Raw genomic sequence first — 18367 nt, 5'->3', positions numbered from 1 at the left:
TGTGGCCTCTCCCGTTGTGGAGCACAGGCTCTGGACGCACAGGCTCAGCGGCCATGGCTCATGGGCACAGCCGCTCCGTGGCATGTGGGATCCTCCCAGACCGGGGCACGAACCCGTGTCCCCTGCATCGGCGGGCAGACTCTCAACCAATGTGCCACCAGGGAAGCCCAACCCAGTCAACTCTTGATTTCAGCCATTGAGACCCTGAGCAGAGCAGCCTGCTAAGCCATGACCCACCTCATAAATCTTGGAAACTGTGAAATAATGAATCTGAGTTGTTTTAAGCTGCTAAATTTGTAATAATTTTTTAACACAGCAATAGGATACTATTATAGGGGAAGTTGTTTTGATACCCTGAAGTTCCCTAAGGTAAGTCAGTTCTTCCTTGCCTGAAAAAGGCAAGGAAAAATTAGTGGGTCTATTAGAGATATTATAAAGAGAAATAGTGGTGGCATAGAACAAAGGCATAGACATCCTCAGGTTGTTTAGGAGACAAAGTATAGAAATGTCATTTTTATATGGATAGCTGCAAGTAACTTATCATTCCCTTTTAAAATGTATACCTAGAAGCCTTCACACATATATAAAGTATGACATTGAAAACAAAATAACAATTGCTTTAGTAATAATCACATTGAACCAGTTAGGTGTATATTGAAAGCTGATATGTTTTTAACTAATATTTCATTATGAGGACCAAAATTTCTTTTTGCAAAGTGACTTAGGTCTCATATAGGATATTGTCATTAGGAGAATTACCAGGATAGACACTATCTCCACTTCTTTGATATCATAGTCAAAATTGATGCTTTTGTGTTAATTATTTTTTAAATTAATTTATTTTTCTGGAGGTGGAAGGAATGGAGTAGGACTAAAGCTGCAATTGATTAAAAAAAGCAAGTCACTCATATTAACTTAGAGAAGCAGGTGTTCGTTTGGTATTTTGTGGTTTGGAGAGTCTTTCTATTGTTTTCTGTTCTCAAAATGTTTATGGAGTGGTTTTTTTATTGTCTTGTTCCATTGTGGTTACAGACGAACTTGTCTGATGTAAGTGTTCTGTGAAAAATACTTATTTTCACAGAAAAACACCACAGCATAATCTTTAGGACCAAGCTAACTCTAAACTGACAGCAGTCAATGATTTTTTTTTTTCTTTTTCATCAATAAGAATTGAGTATGCTTGTACATACGTCTGTTTGCACATCTGTGAGAATATCTCAAGGTGGAACCCTGGGTCAAAGGGAAAATACAAACAACTTTACTGAATACGAATGACATTATCACCCTCCAAAAATGGCTGCACTCATTTATAATCTCATCTGTAATGACTGGATTCCTTCTCAGCATCTGGTTTTTTAATTTATAATTTGCTTGTCAATTCCCCTTAATTGTTATAATATTTCTTGGAAGTAAACTTCATTATTATTACTATTGTCATTATCGTTATTGTTTTTCCTGGTCTTTGTATTCTGAGTTACCATAGCGATATTCTAATTTTATTTATTTATTTATTTTTAATCTTTTGACTCTCTTTACCCATTTCTCCCATTCCCCAGCCCTGCTTCTGGCAACTACCAATCTGTTCTCTATATCAATGAGTTTTTTGTTTGCTTGTTTGCTTTTTGTTTGTTTTTGTTTTGGATTCCACATATAAGAGATATCATATGGTATTGTCTTTCTCTTTCTGACTTATTTCCCTTAGCATAATGCTTTCAAACTCCATCCATGTTGTCAAAAATGGCAACATTTCATTATTTTTTATAGCTGAATAATATCCATTGTATATATGTATCACACCTTCTTTATCCATTCACCCATTGATGAACACTTAGGTTGTTTCCATATCTTGCCTATTGTAAATAGTGCTGCAATAAATATTGGTGACACATATATTTTTCTGAGTTAGTGTTTTCATTTTCTTCAGTCAAATCTGCAGAAATGGAATTGCTGGATCATATGGTAGTTTTATTTTTAATTTTTTGAGGAAACTCAAAACTGTTTTCTATAGTGGTGGCATCAATGTACATTGCCACCAACAGTCCTCAAGGGTTCCCTTTTATCCACAACCTCACCAACACTCGTTTCTTGTGTTTTTGATTATAGCCATCATTATCATTTTATTTTTCCCTGGTCCTTGTATTCTGAGTTATGAATTGTCTTAAATATTTCATTATAACAATATTCTAATATTCTAATTAGGAAAGAATTATATCAAGTTACAGATATTAGTTGATTAAGTAAATTCAAAGCAACCTAAGTGTTAAAAAAATATCAACAATTACTATTTTAGGCCATGACTTAGTCCTCCAACCTTAATGAATGAGCTAAGATGATTTATTCAACTAACTAAATAGAATAGATAGTAATATTTTTTTCTCCTATCCATAAAGCAAAGTTAGAAGAAGAAATTTGGACTTTGTTATGGACTGAAGTTTGTGTCCCCCTATCCCAAATTCATATGTTGAATATCTAATCACCAGTGTGATGGTATTTGGAGATGTGCCTTTGGTACATACACAGTCATGCATGTGGAGCCCTCATTAATGGAATTAGTGTCAGAAGAAGTGACATCAGAGAGCTTGCATCCTTTCTCTTTGTTTTGTGCCATGTGAGGACACAAGGAGAATTTGGCTGTCCGTAAAGCAGAAAGAGGGACCTCACCAGCCACCAAACCTGCAGGTACCCTGATCTCAAACTTCCCAGGCTCCACAACTGTGAGAAATATATATTTATTGTTTAAGCCATTCATTCTATGGTAAATTGTTATAGCAACCCAAACCAAGACAATTTTCTTTTGGAAAATTTTTTAAAATGTACACTGTATGTACTTATATATATTTTATTTTCTCTTTTCTAATTAAATGTACACACTAAGAAATAATTAAATCTGATGACAATTATTGGTACATAACTCAAATCTACTAAACACTGAAGAAAATATATAAAATTACATAAAACTTTTGCTTAATTTAAAAATCACCTATTTTAATTATATCTTAATTACACACACATATATATTTAGTAACTAGTCTACAGTTTTAGCTGATACTTAGCAAGAGTAACTAGAACAATTAAATTCTTCTAAATAGTTAAAACATTGAATCAAAGCCACATTAATATTATAAAATCAGTATTAATATTGTACACTGTGCAATAACTTTAGATAGATGTTATGAAAATCACATTTTACACAATATAAGAAATAAATGAAGAGGGTAAATAATTAGGGTGAATAAGTAAATAAGTATGGTGAAACTTAAATCCAGATGTTAATTTCTCTTTGACAGCTGGGACTGATGGTGATCTTCATGACCAGTTGATTTCTATTGGCTCATCTAGAGTAACGTTATTCTGTCTTAGATCAATGTTTAATATCTAAAAAAATAATAAAATGGTAATTAATTGCTTAACCAGAACCATTTTTTTAACAAAAACTAATTCCATAAATAAATGCTCTATTAGTAAACAGGTATAGCTTGTTTTTCTTTTCCATTTTGATTAATTTTTTTTCCAGAGAGTTCACAACCATTTCAGTAATAGTCTCACCCAACCCACTCATTATACAGATGATGAAAATAAGTCTCAGAGGGGGAGAATGGTTGTCAAAATACAACTAAAAACTGAGACTATTAACCAATTATCTTATTTCTACTACTTTACTCTTTCTCCATGACTCCTAAATATGCAGTTATTCTTAACTGCACTACATAGATCTCTATGCATTCTGCCCTCAAATATTATCCAGTCATCTAGAGACAAAACTTAGATTTTAGAAATATGTTTTCCTTTACATCAATCTTAAAGGGCTTTAACATGCTGAATTTATTGCCAATGATTTCATTGTGCATGTTACTTTCTTTCACTGGAGAGAATCTCTGTCAGACCATATAGGGACTAAGTATGGAGGTGACCAATTAAGCCACTGTACTCAAACAATCATCTGTAATCTTTTTATAATATGTCGATTTCATTAGATTTTTCCATTGCTCCAATAGACTCACATGACTCTCAGTGCCTTAGCTCAGAAAGTTGAATTCAGTCATCAAATATGCAAGAGAAGAAGAAAACCAACATTTCTTTACTGCTAAACAAATACCAAACACTCACTGGGGAATTTATAAAATTTATTCTTCACTAAAGCACAGCGTATTAGGATTTATTTCCCATGCTTCATAATAGAAGAGTTTGAAAGGTAAATAATTTTTTTTAGTATCTGTTAGGTTTGAAACTGATCCATCTTACACCAAAACCTAACTTAGTTCCTTTATATCAAAAGTGAAAAACAAGCAGTACCTCACATAGATTTTAATACCTCTACAGATGGCAACTAGGCATAATTGCTGCTAGGAAAGTGTTTTAAAAATTGTATTGATAGAGCAATTAAATGTTCTTTGCATATAATTTCTACACTCATGGAAAGCACAACCAAAATAGAGAAAGAATTTGACTACTCCCTCCTTTTCCCTTATATCTATAAAAACTCAGAAAATAGTAGATGCTCATAAATATTTGTTTTATTTAAATATACTTAGAAGGGACTACTCCTTTGTTAGTAAAGTTAATATCTTCTTTTGGAATCATTGAGATAATGAACTATGTAAAAATTTATTCTTAATATTTAAAATTCTTTGTGAATGTGTTTGAAAGCAGTGGAATGAACTTTTTTTTATAAGTGGTGTTTTTTATGCCAAGTATTTGGTCGAAATTATCTTGAAATAATACTTGATATGTTAAAATATCTTATTTGACCTTGTTCAGCTGACTGTATTTAGTTTACTTTTATAGTAAAAATTGTGAGCTTTATTTTTCACCATTGTTGTAGTAAATAAGAACAAGAAAAAATGTAAGGAAAACCAGTGTTCTTTATCTCATTGAACATTGGGCTGTTCAGAAAAACTGATTTCTAATTATGATTGATAATCATTGACTATTTATTCCTGAGGAATTAATTTTCCTTTTTAAAGATTCCGTTTCTTAGTTTGCCATATAAGACCACTGGACTAAATCATTGATTCCCTTACTTTGGAATTTTATAAACAGGTGAAATTTTAAAAGAAGAAAAATGGGGGTGAGGTGGTGGGTTATCAACTTTTATTTTACCATGGAGGGTCATTAAATATATAAAACTCTAATTTTCCAACCTTGATAGAATTTAAAGAAATAGAAGTATTTTAATGCCAAAGTAGTAATTAAGAAATAGTTGCATATTAAAGGTGAAATTCTGATTGCCTACAGAACAGCAATAAGAATAGGATAGATGCTAAATTTCAACTGGAAGAAATGGCTTCTCAGGTGCTGTTCAACTCTTACATCTTGTACAATTTATGAAAACCTAAAATTATGCCCAAGATACAGTTACTATATTTTTAAGTTGTAGTCAGACAAACAACTAGCTATTTTGTAAGTTAAATTCATCCAAAGTGTTTAGTTGATAAAAAGCTAGTTGTTTTTATTCAACTTTAAACACAAACAGGTATGTGTACACACAGTCAAAGTTTTAGCAGTGCAGATGTAGCCTTAAACTTGGATCAAAGACTTTAAACAGTTAGCTGGCTTCTAGAATATATGTTCTTTGAAATCTACTTTCACAGAATTTAAGACTGGAAGGAGTTTAAGAGGTTGTTTACTTGCATATTCTTACTTAACTGTAAGGAAAAAGAAGTCCTGAAATTATTTATTCAACATAAAAAGCTCGTTACTAGCAGCAAAGGGATTTTAACATAAGAATCCTGACTCCTTTGTGTAAATCATATGCTCACACAGCTCTATGTCAAATTATTCATAGATGCTAATAGACAGTTCTATTAATTTTGCAAGGATTTTCAAGTATATTTTATCTAAGATATATTAAATGTTCAAATGTGAACATTTTGGTTTTGAAAGGTATTAGCTTTTTTTTTTTTTTTGCAGTACACTGGCCTCTTACTGTTGTGGCCTCTCCCGTTGCGGAGCACAGGCTCCGGACACGCAGGCTCAGCGGCCATGGCTCACGGGCCCAGCCGCCCCGCAGCATGTGGGATCCTCCAGGACCGGGGCACGAACCCGTGTCCCCTGCATCAGGAGGCGGACTCTCAACCACCACGCCACCAGGGAAGCCCCAAGTATTAGGTTTTGAGGGATGAAAATGATTTAAAGATTTAATGCAAATTTAACTTCGCTTTGATTACATCAGAACAATTATAAAATAGATGCCCTTAGGTTGATTTATATGTTACCAAGGATGATAATATGGAAATAGATATGGATGTTTAATGAAAATAAATAAACAAGGAAGCAATAGTTGACCCATAATTATGTTTCTTTAGGGCTAAGAAATACAAGACATTCATGTAGACGTTTTGAATAGCTCCATTTAAAAAAGAAACGTCTTCTTACATCACTTACCTCCAGGTCTGCGTTTTCAAAGTTAACAGACTCTTTATTTCCATTATATATGAGATTAACCTCACTAACAGGAGTCTTTTCTTTCCCCCATATATGGATGTATCCAAGCCGCATTTCATTTTTGCTTATGTAACTATTTTTCAGTATAGTGCTTGTTAAGATGGTCTATAAAGACAAAGAAAAAGAAATTAAACCCTTCATCTAGCAAAAGCAATTAAATCTTTAAAAAGCATATATCTGTTAACCAAAATGTATCTCATAGTATAGCAAATTGTTTATTCATGTATTTGAAAAGAGGTATGTTATATAATATATACAAAATACGTAAATATAAAATACAGCATACAACTTCAAATATTATTTAACACAATTGCAAATAAATGATCTGTAGTGACTACATACCTTGTTTAAATTAAATTGTACAAAGAAATATAGGTCTCTTTCATAGGTGTCTATAGAGAAAAAAAAAAGAGTGATGTATTTATATTTCCAAAGAAGAGCAATAGTAAATACTAGTACTGTATATTTTGCTTTTCTTTCGCAGTAAAAGGGTACCAAATACCATCAATGTATATTTAATCTTCTCTAAGTTTATATATCTTATTTGAACACAGTCCAAGGAGCACTGAAATATGAAGGATGAGTCACCAGAGAGGGTACTAGATGGATGGGTAAGTTGGTGTGTGCCTGTTTGTATGTAGGAGAGTAACACTAAAGCAGTGGCACATGTAAAATCACCTTCACACAGCTCTGGGAGGGTGGAAGAAGTGTAAGAATAAAGAGAATTGGGTGTGAGAGTCGTGGACACCTACTGGCCACCTCAGTGACTGACAATAAAATAATATTATAAAGAAAAGAGAACATGATGGTAACTTCTCCTAGTGTCATTTGAGAAAAATATTCAATTGTGAGAGATTATTTCAGGTCAACTGAAATCAAACTGATAAAACACAGGCTTTATACCCAGCTCTTTAAATAAGATGTAATCTTGCCAAATTTAAAATCAGTTTAAAAAATAATCTTAGAACTAAAATTTATTATTTAGTATTTGTTATTCTAAGTACTTTATCACAATGCTGTAAGAGATAGGTATTATTATTACTCTCACTGTATAAAAGAGGAAAAGAAAAAAATACATGGCCAAAAGTGAAACAACTAATTATTATCAAGTCTAGACTTATGTCCAGTTTTCTCTGACTTATATGATTGTGTCATATGTAAAACCAAACAAACGTGTAAGACAAAAAGGCAAAAGCAGAGTCAAATGCATGACTAAAACAAGTATTAGGATAACACTGAAAAAGCAACAAATTTTAATTCTCTTTTCCACTTATGCATGCCAGCATTATATTCATTAATTCTTGGAAAAAAATTGCTTAATTTGAGACTAATTGTGCCTATATTAAAATTAAATGATATTCTGCCCCAAACTTTCTTTGTATATATTAATGTATACATCGCTTATTTAATATGCATTTCGAGGCAAAATTTTTAGTCTTAATTTTAAATATATAATTATAGCTTAAGTTTTTAAGAGCAATTTTAAAAGTACAAATCAATGAGATAAAAGAAAACAAAAGTGAAGCTATTAAGAGGATATGAACGGTTTTGCTGTTTTGCTGTTTTCAATGAATAAGAGAAAGATACCACATATGAACTTAGTCCAGAGTAGACATATGTCTATTTCACTAAGATGAGTAGGACAAATTAATATTTTACTAAGCTACAATTTCATTAGCTAGAACAGTCAAAATTTACTTAATGTATACACATTTCAAAATAAGTTTATTTTGCTTTATTTTTTTTTGAGAAAAAAATATGTCTACAAATAATAGTGATTGGGACAGAGTAAAGGGAGCAAGTAGGTGATTAAATAGTTAATTCCAGTAGGTGATTGTAAGTAAAGGAAAAAAACCTGTAAGTTAGTGATCACTCAAGAGAGTAGGTTTGCTTAACCACAAAATCAAGCAGGCTTGCTTAGCAACAAAACCATACAGCATAAGCATGAGACATGCTCCAAAACAATAAAACAATGGTGGAATGAGACCCACATCCTGCCCAGTGAGGTCAGTAAGTTAATGATTCCTAGGACATGCTTTTCTGACCACACTAAAACAAAAATATAAGGAAAAGGTGACATTATACTGAAACCTGAGATGATTTACCATATTTTAGTATATGTTACCGCCTTTTTGCTCATTTCCATTGTGCCATGACAGTCCCAGTTTGACCATGTACGGACCAGAAAACTTCCCAGCCCCATGAAGGAAGCTTGACATCTATTCAAGAATGAGGAAGAAGGTGGTCTTCTCCCCCTCCCCATTTTTCCTTTGATTATAAAACTGTAGCCCACTAAATTCTCTGCGTGGCACCCTCTTGCCTGCCTGCTTGTAAACCTCACAAGCATCCTATTCTAATGAATCATTTCTTATCTATCACTTTGCCTCTCGTTTAATACTTTCTGTGCTGAGACATAAAGAACTGGAGCTCCTTGGAGCCCACCAAGACGTATTTCTAAGATTTCAATAGTATTCCGTAAATTTTAAAAGTACTTAAAAGAGGAAATCATTTAGATATCATCTAGTTTATCGAGTAGATTGGCAAGCTTGCTGTGAGAGAAGACTTCTTTGGAGATTCTGCTCTAATAAATCCAGAGACTCCAAGCATTTGTTATGTATTGTTTTGCTGTTCACTCAAGAAATTTCAGGGGATTAGTTGAGATCTTTATACTTAATTATAACAAATATACTGAGATTGTGAAATAGAACCAAAAAAGTAGATGTAATGGGCCAGAACAATTTTGTATGCTTTCATGAAGAGAACAGAGAGAAATATATGAATTATGTTCAGTTACTTTCCAGTGATAAAACAAAAAATCTGCCATGAAACTTCCATAGGGTAAAGGTTATACCAAGTTCTTTCATCTGCTATCTTAGTTTGATAGAAAGAGCTGGAAAAAAAAAATTCTAAGAGAAGCTTTGTCCCCATTACTGTTAAAACGAATTAACTTAATTTGTTAGAGAGTAAGATTCAAATATCCCAAGACAAGCATGCAAATTATGTATAACTCAACTTTGCATCCCTGGGAAATTGTAGGCAAATTCAAAGTGCCTCTTGCCGGGCCCAGTGAGGCAAAAAGGTTGCAAACTTTTTAGAACCTCCCTTAATGTATTAATGAAGTTCAGGGCTCTGAAAACATATGATTTTAACTAATAGCAGTTGAGTTCTTCACCTTCTAAATCACAAAATACTAGGAAGAGGTAATTTTATTTTTGAGTCTTGCTTATTATCATATGATTCTTATATCACTTTCTGATATGCTTTACTCACTAATAAATTCCTATTTATTATGTTTGCAGAATATTAACTATGATTTACCTGAAAAGATGAAAGATGTCTTTACTATTAATGAAAAATCTCTCATCTATGGATAATTTATTTAAATTGCAGTGAACTGTCCTATAGCTCCACACAGATGTTAGTTTTTTTTTTTTCCTTTTTTTTTTTTTTTTTTTTTTTTGCGGTACGCGGGCCTCTCACTGTTGTGGCCTCTCCCGTTGCGGAGCACAGGCTCCGGACGCGCAGGCTCAGCGGCCATGGCTCAGGGACCCAGCCAGTCCACGGCATGTGGGATCTTCCCGGACCGGGGCACGAACCCGTGTCCCCTGCATCGGCAGGCGGACTCCCAACCACTGCGCCACCAGGGAAGCCCCAGATGTTAGTTTTTAAGACAAAGATCTGTGTCAAGAGAATGCTCAGAAGTCCCATCTAGCAGAGCTGGCACTACTAATGGCAGTCAGTAGACCTAATCCTCTAACAGTGTTTATTTAACAGCATAATAATGACCTGGGGGCATTTTACTCAAAGGCAGATTCCTGGGCCTCTCCCCAGATTAATGGAATTTAGATGGGTCCCAGAATATGCATTTTTTACAAACTATCCCAGGTAGCAGAGCATGCACTGCTAAAAGTTTAGTAGTTCAGTCTGATTTTGAGGAGTAACCATGGAGTAAACAAAGATTTAAGTTTAAATCTTTAAGCTTTTCATGTAAAAAACTGCTGAATATTAAAACAAAAACAAAACAAAAGCTATAGCCATAAAGCACAGAGAACAAGTTTGAGTTTTGTTTCTGAACTCTCATGTTTTAGAGGCATCCTTTATGCATCAATATGTGCGCATGGGAACATGGATTTTCAGCTCAGTTGACCTCACACATACTGAGTGCCTATTATGTGAACAGCACTGGGCTAACTTCTGGGACTACAAAGATGATCAATATATCAGCCCTGCCCACACAAAACTCTTAGTCATCTAGACACTGATCACAGGGATTAAATATATTTAGGATAAGAAGAAAGTCTTTAAATATGTAGAAGTCTATTTTTTAAGTTGATTCAACTATTTATTAAACTATTTTAGCTTTGAATAATATTATTGGCTTTTTATTCAGCTTCCAAAGTACAATAATAGGTAACAAAAAAGTAATGTGAGATAATATGTATGTTACCAGTTATATTTATCTCCTAAATGGAACACTTACCTATAGTCTCTCCATCATCCCAAAAGAGAGATCCTTGTGCCATCTGATTATCATCTGCAGCAACAATGAGCTTCATGTAATTTTTTCGACTATAAGAAAGAAATACAATTTTACCAAGGTTTATAGAGTAGCATATTTCTTGTCATGATATGACATCCATGTAAGTGTCCAAAGGAACACAGACTGTTTTAGGAAAAGAAAATAAAATGATTTTCCTTTTTTAATGAGTTAATGGAAATTATATAAACCATAAAATCCTTCATATTTAATAGAAAATATCATGCATTTCTTTTTTTTTTTTTTTGCGGTACGTGGGCCTCCCACTGCTGCGGCCTCTCCTGTCGCAGAGCACAGGCTCCGGACGCGCAGGCCCAGTGGCCATGGCTCATGGGCCCAGCCGCTCCGCGGCATGTGGGATCTTCCCAGACCGGGGCACGAACCCGCGTCCCCTGCATCGGCAGGCGGACCCTCAACCACTGAGCCACCAGGGAAGCCCGTATCATGCATTTCTTTGACATCAAGGATTCACCTACTGTAACAAATCAGAAGTGGCTTCATTTATAATTAAAACCATATTAAGTTTATTGATATATTTATTTATTCTTCTCTCTGATAATATTGTCATTGACCATTAAACATAAAGCTGTTTCAATAGCATGTTTTAATCTCATATGACTTACGCTTTCCTCACATTTACATATATACAACACTTGATTATCATTGGCAATTGTTAATAAGAATGTGAAGAGTAGCCAGAAGTTGCAAACTTTTTAGAACCTCCCTTAATGAATTAATGAAGTTCAGGGCTCCTTGGATTGGACAGTACTTCCGAAGCTTGTGCCTACAATAGGCCTATCTATGAACTAAATATCTGCTTCCATGCTCAGTATGCAAACTTGGTTTGACAGCCTCATATTGCTATGGAAGGATTTCTCAGACAAATTATGCTTAGCTATCTGCCTTTTCCAATCACAAGTGTTGAAGGTTATACTGCTATGGAAGTCTTCTAAAATATCCAGAATATCTAGAGTTCAAATCTCCACAGCAACTTTATATTTTCCATGTACACATATTGGCATGTCTTAACATGCATGTATATATGCATTTCAATTCATAGTCACTGAGGTAAAAGATAAGTAGATCTTATTAGAAATATTAAAATCTGGTTTAATGCACAATTTCCTAACGTACTTAAAATAAGATTAAAAGAGTTTCACAAATTTCATTCTACCTTGTATATACAGTTGACCAATGAACAATGTGTATCCAAGTATCCACAGTTCCTCTGCATCCACAGATTCAGCCGACCATGGACTGAGTAGTTCTGTACTATTTACTATTGAAAAATATCCATGTAAAAGTGGACCCATGTGATTCAAACTCATGCTGTTCAAAGGTCCACAGTATACCTAAACCCAATATCTTATTTACTTTACCCACCTACACACACACACACACACACACACACACACACACAGAACACCCAGAATGGCCTCTCTACTTGTCTCTCATAACATAAGGATTCCTCAAGGCACAACTTATGAATGGTCTCCTCCATGAAACTCTCATTTCTCAGGTATAATCATTTTTCTCCTCTTCAACTGACATCAGGGTAAAATATTGATAGAAATGGATCTGGGTAGCTCCAGAAGCTAGAAAGAGTCTACTCATGCCAACTGGGGCTGTCAGCATGTAGATCACCACAAGAGTGGGTACAGCTTGAGATGAGAAGAGGAACAGAACTGAGTCCTCTAGAATCTGAATGTTTAAGCCAGGAATTTAGTCAGGGGAAATAGACTCTATGACTGGTCTCAGAAATTTGCTCTTACATCAGTCACAGGAGACAGAATGGACCCATGATCCGTGGAAATAGGACATGTTGTTGACTGTGAAGGAGAGAATATCACATAAGGGGTCTTAGCAGATGATCAGTTATAAATGGTAATGGATAGAAAATCTGAGTTACCTTTCATTGTTAAATAGGACAAGGTTGCTACAAATAGGTCTGGTTCTTCTGCAGACAGCAGAGGACTTAAATAGCGTGAAGGAGTAGTGATCTTGTCAATGGATATCTACATTTCATAGACTAAAGTGGGTCTGGGTATGTGTCACAGGACTGATGGAGGTAGAAAAGGGGGAGCGGAAAAGATGGAAGGAAAGAGAAGCCCTCTGAGCCATGTTTGCTTAAAGCTCACAGAAAAGTTCACTTAAAAAACATATTTTCATAAAGTAAATAATATTTCTTTCCAAATAGACTCAGAAAAAATGATGAGGTCTCACGTGAGACTGGCATTTAAAATACAAGACATCCGTTTATCAATACCTTTGCATGTTTACACGGAGGACATTAAGTTTCCACTGGTATTTTGGTTGGGGAAACATTCTATCATGTTGGAGGACAATTTTCCATGAGTTTCTCAAGTTTCTACATATTTTGCATACAGAAGCAATGACAGTTTTTCTGCCTTCAAAGCAAAGAATGGATGCTTTTGCTTAAAGCCTATTATAAAAGATTGAGTTTCCAAAGTGTTGCCTTCCTTAGCTGTGACATAAGCCTCCTGGGTGGGCAGTATCCACCTGGGCCACTTGATGTCACCCATATGAGACTTGGGGGACAGGGGCAACTGGAGCAAACATGAAACTCATATTTCTTGCTATGCCAAGAGTAAGAAAGACCTTTGTCTCAGACCCAGAATCCATGAAACTGTGGCAGGCTAACCTGTAAGCTTGGAAGTAGGATAAAATCTCAGACCTTTCCCGGTTCTTGACAATTCTAGCATGCTCTCTCTCAAAATCTAATCTGAGTTCTGTGAACACTTCACTTACCTGTAAAATGTGTTTTGAGCAGCCTCTTGACAAGGTAGAATATAACCACCACGGACATGTAGATTTATTTCATATAAAGGAGCTGCAAATGTATGAAATTTTTCTCTGACACCAATATCTTTGCCCTGGAAATGACAGCATTGGACAAAAGAACAAAACAATAAGAAGCAGAATCACCAGCAGTATTGGTACTTGAGGGGGCACATTTATAGAATCAAATAATATACTTCTTAATTTAAAAAATAATAAAACCACAAACATTTATTCAGGAACTCATGTTGTTAAAGCATGTACTTATTCCTTAGTTTATTGATAGCTTTGAAAGTAATTTACCACCGCTTGTTTTTGTGGTGCTCACATGAAGAAAATATATGGGTTTTTGATGGGTCACAAAAGTTATTCCTGATTTGTCATATACATTATTCTTTAAAGGACTGTATTACTTTTAATGATCTTTCTGCATACCTAATAAAGGGCAATGACCTTTTTGTGTATACTGTATAATTTCCACGTTTATTTGGTAAAATAAATCAATGACTACATAAGAAACTATGGCAAAATAAATTAACTCTTTCACTGTTTGTTAATTTGATTCTGATATAACTAGCAAGAAATATCTTGCTCTTTTTAAGTGGAAAGGAAAACAAGTACGCTGTTAATAAAAAGCCTATAACTAAGTTGTTACCCATTTCTGTTTAGTCAATCCCCCAGAATTCCTTAACTACTTACTGTATGGTAATCAAACCACCGAGCATTAGGGACATAGCCTTCTACAGTGTCAGCGTACTGGAATTTAAAGATATAGTCATTAAAAACATATAAACCATGGAAAAATTATTTTGTGAACAAAAATATGTTGTAGGACTTACAGCTTCCAATACAGGGGTAACCATAAATGCTGGACCCCACAGGAACTGTTTGAATATATCCCAGGTTGGCTTTTCATTAAAGAACCTGGACAAAATATTTACAAAATTAAATCAAAGAAATTTATCTCTTCTGAATACCATAAAATAATTATTAAAATCACATTTTGCAGTATGGACTTTTGTGAATTGAAATGAAAATCAAAACATAAAAAATCAAAAACAATTTTATCACTTGGAATTCAGTGTGCAGTGTACAATACTTTATAAGTAAATCTAGACCATGACTAAACCTTCCAACAAAGCACAGAGTTGCCATGGATGTGTAAGACCGAGTGAGAAATCTCCTTTGAAGAGAACTCACATAAATTCAAATATTAACTTTGTCTAGTAGAAGATCAACAAACCAGGAAGCAAGAATTATAAACACTCTGGAAAAAAAGTGTGAGACAAGTGTGTTTTAAGAATCTTAATTTGGTAACTTTAAAAAGAGTTTGCACATCCTATGTAAATTAAGCTCACTGAATAGTGAATTTATAAATCCTTAAAGGTTCTTCCATTTGTTAATATTTTTCTGAGTTTGAGATATAAATGGCTGAAAAAACAAAATCTGCTTTTTATAGTTTGAGAATTGCAACTATTAAATGTCCACATTTTTTCTTTAATTGAAATGGAAGTATACATTTTTAATTTTTGTTCTTTTGTTTGTGTTTTGTTTTACTCTAAACTGAGATTAATGCTAAATTGGACTGCTGGGTTCTTCCTCTATGTACTTCCTATGGGAACAAAAACCCAGAAGTTCTCAGCAGGACAAGAGTCTGCATAGTTAATAATAATGTTTCTGGCTGGGGACTCAGACCAGTGCTGATACTCCAGCTCTTCTGGAAAGTTAATAGGGAGAAGACAAAGAGGAAAATTCTAGAAATAAAAGAGGAAAGAGTTTAATAAAATGTTACTAAAAATAAAGAAGGGATTACGGTAATAAATTACTAGAGGATAATTTGAATCTAGGAAGTATTTTTTTTCCCTTTTTTTTGGAAAGTTGGATATTTTATTATTAGAACAGAAGGCATATTGATCTACTTATTATTTTGGTAATTTTATCTTGGCTACTACTGTTTAATTTGAGTAAATATTCGCTGTTTATTTTTTACTGATTTATCAATAGTGAAATCTAACAAATCACCCCAATCAATTACTCTGGTAATATAGGGCACACAAGAAGCTAAGTATATCATGATTATTTCAAGGGTTTTTTTGTATTTATGGTTGAATGTGTGTGGGTTTTTTTTTGTAACATCCATAAGAAATTGCTTGTATTTGCCTTAAAAATAGAACAGGCTAAAATTTTTGCAACTATACTCCATAGAATAGAATTTCAATATTTGGTCATATATCAGTTTCAGCTTCAAGGAGTAAATCCAAAACAATTGTCACAGAGAATGGTAGAACTGTTCTAGGGTACCCAATTAGAACACCTCTAGGAGGAGTTGGATGGTCTTCTTAGTCAGGCATTTGTATATGATGGATTTACTTAACTGCTGTAAACTTCAATTAAGTCAACCATAATTTAGAGATATTACTTATTTCCAAGACCTTTTGTAAACACTCAATGTAATAAGGTATGTAAATTCTCTCAAACAATACCTGGTATACAATAGTTATTCCTAAGAATTATTACTTTTTAAAAACTGATTGTGTTTCATTTTTAATGGCATATATTAGTCTGTTTATTAGTAGATTTATTTATGTAAATGCTTATTAACCCAAAATGTACACTTAAATAACAATGATAAAGTTTTCAATTTAAAATGTTTTATATGGCAGTATAACTGATTACTAAGTAAATTAAATGAAAGCTATCTCTCTCTGTGATAGGAAAAGAAAATTGTGCTTACTCATGGAAAAGGGGTCTGATAACAGTGCCACCATGAGCATGAATTTCATGCATCTGTGTATAGAAATAGGGCAATAAAGTGTATCTAATATTTAGAATATTCCTTGACATTTCAGAAAAAGTTGCATTCCAGGAAGCAGGATCTTTTCTCTGAAACAAAGCAAAATGAAAGTGTCATAAGCTGTTGTCCTTGTTTAAATCATAATTTTCAAATACATATTTGAAGAATAAAAAATAAGGCATAATTTAATTCACTGTCATGTGCTACATCACAAAAACCTTATGGAATAGTTATTTCTATCTCATACAGTGGAAAGAGAAAGCATAACTAATATTTTAATAAGAAAATGCAAATTAAGTCCATGGCTTGATTTCATTTAGGTGAACATATGTAAAGAGCAGTTCACATTTGAATAGGTGACAAACACATTGTCAACTGTGGTGATGCTCAGTGTAGGGTGAAAAGTCTAGGAGAGAAACAGAATGCTATATATAAGTGCATTGAAATAAACAGACATGCAGAGCCCATCATGGTGACCCTGCACATTGTGTGTTCTCATGAGAAATGAATAAGTTATGGTACTAAAGAATTAATAGTATAGGAGGAAGAGGGGATCTAATTAATGTTGGATAAGAAAAAAGAACATGCCCATGTCTGCTCTGGATTATACTCTCCAGGTAAAAAGACTAAAATTGACACTGGAAAGATAAAAGCTTCTAAAAAATGTTATTGCACTTAGTGGCTAAAAAAAATAATAAGGAGAGTGATTAGTATTTTACATTCTAATTTATACCAAGGGAAAAAACAAGGCTGCTACATAACTCCAGAGGGCAACACTTGCAATGTTTTCTTGTTGTTATCAATAGGAGCAGAGCCCTTAAGAGTGGTATCATATCTATGAAGATTCCAACTTTTCTAGATTTAAGTAGTAAGAACGTTTGAATGATGACCCATTGCTATCACTGGTACATGTAGTGTTAGAATAGGCAAAACCTTGAAAGTGCAATGGTCCAAGAAATATTAAGCAATATATCAATATGATCCTACTGTTACTAGATTCAAAGTCAAGTTAGAAAAGGCAAAGATCATATCTGTTGCATACTGACTTTGTTGATGTTATTTCAGTTTTAACATGATAAAACACAAGCATTTAATTCTAAACCATACATTCCTAAATTCAATTATATTACCTCATAATTAAACTTAAGTTGAGTTCTGTAGATTTTTATTCAGAAGTACTTCGTCAGTCTTTCCCTCTCCCATTTCATCTTCTCAAAAGCTCCAGCCACATTCACATCTTGGAGTCTTTCACTTGTTCCCCAGAACTGGAATTCTCCCCCATATATGTAAATTTGTTGCTTTCCTCAAGTCTCTGCTCTAATGCTAATGTCACTTCATCCAAGAGGACCACCTTGAGAATCCCTTCTAAACCAGAACACCCACAAATCTCTACCATTTTAGCTTACTCTAGTTTTCCCTCATATGATTTACTTGTACCTGCTGTTTTATATATATATATACATATATATATATAATTGTCTAATATCTGTTATCTCTATCATTCCTGCATTATATAAAGTATTAGGGCAGGGATTTTGTAAATATTAAATAATAGATTTTCAATGAATTCTTGTTGAATGAATCCCTGTTCAGGATTTTATTGATTCATGCCTTACTCTCCCAACAATACAGCTTTCTGAATTTCATTACTGACATAAAGTTTTCCTGCTAAAATATTCCTATGCCATCAAGTTGTCTCTATTGCCCAACTTTCAAATTTTTCCAAAATGTGGTCCCATACTGCCTTCTAACTTTGTATAGATTTTCATTTTTATTTTTCATTTTCTAATATA

At 33.8% G+C, this 18367-nt stretch overlaps 1 protein-coding gene across 4 annotated transcripts in view; it reads right to left on the bottom strand.

Annotated features, from left to right (window-relative positions):
- Positions 1-2968: 2968 nt before the first annotated feature.
- The window catches only part of SI (sucrase-isomaltase), a 99004-nt gene continuing 83605 nt past the window's right edge, over positions 2969-18367 (bottom strand). For 3 of the 4 annotated variants that reach the window (XM_082839049.1, XM_082839051.1, XM_082839052.1), the window contains 8 exons: positions 16515-16663; positions 14620-14704; positions 14480-14536; positions 13751-13875; positions 10925-11013; positions 6787-6836; positions 6376-6549; positions 2969-3375 (listed from right to left, as the gene is read on the bottom strand). In XM_082839049.1, coding sequence (XP_082695175.1) covers positions 3307-3375; positions 6376-6549; positions 6787-6836; positions 10925-11013; positions 13751-13875; positions 14480-14536; positions 14620-14704; positions 16515-16663 — 798 coding nt within the window. In that variant the 3' untranslated portion in view covers positions 2969-3306. The remainder of the gene's footprint in view (positions 3376-6375; positions 6550-6786; positions 6837-10924; positions 11014-13750; positions 13876-14479; positions 14537-14619; positions 14705-16514; positions 16664-18367) is intronic. The other variant, XM_082839050.1, reaches the window with a different exon arrangement.

This window comes from Leucopleurus acutus (genome assembly GCF_964270905.1).
Source record: "Leucopleurus acutus genome assembly, chromosome: 5".
NCBI classification, from domain to species: Eukaryota; Metazoa; Chordata; class Mammalia; order Artiodactyla; family Delphinidae; genus Leucopleurus; species Leucopleurus acutus.
The sequence above is the reverse complement of the archived record's forward strand: the minus strand, read 5'-3'. Positions and strand labels throughout refer to the sequence as shown.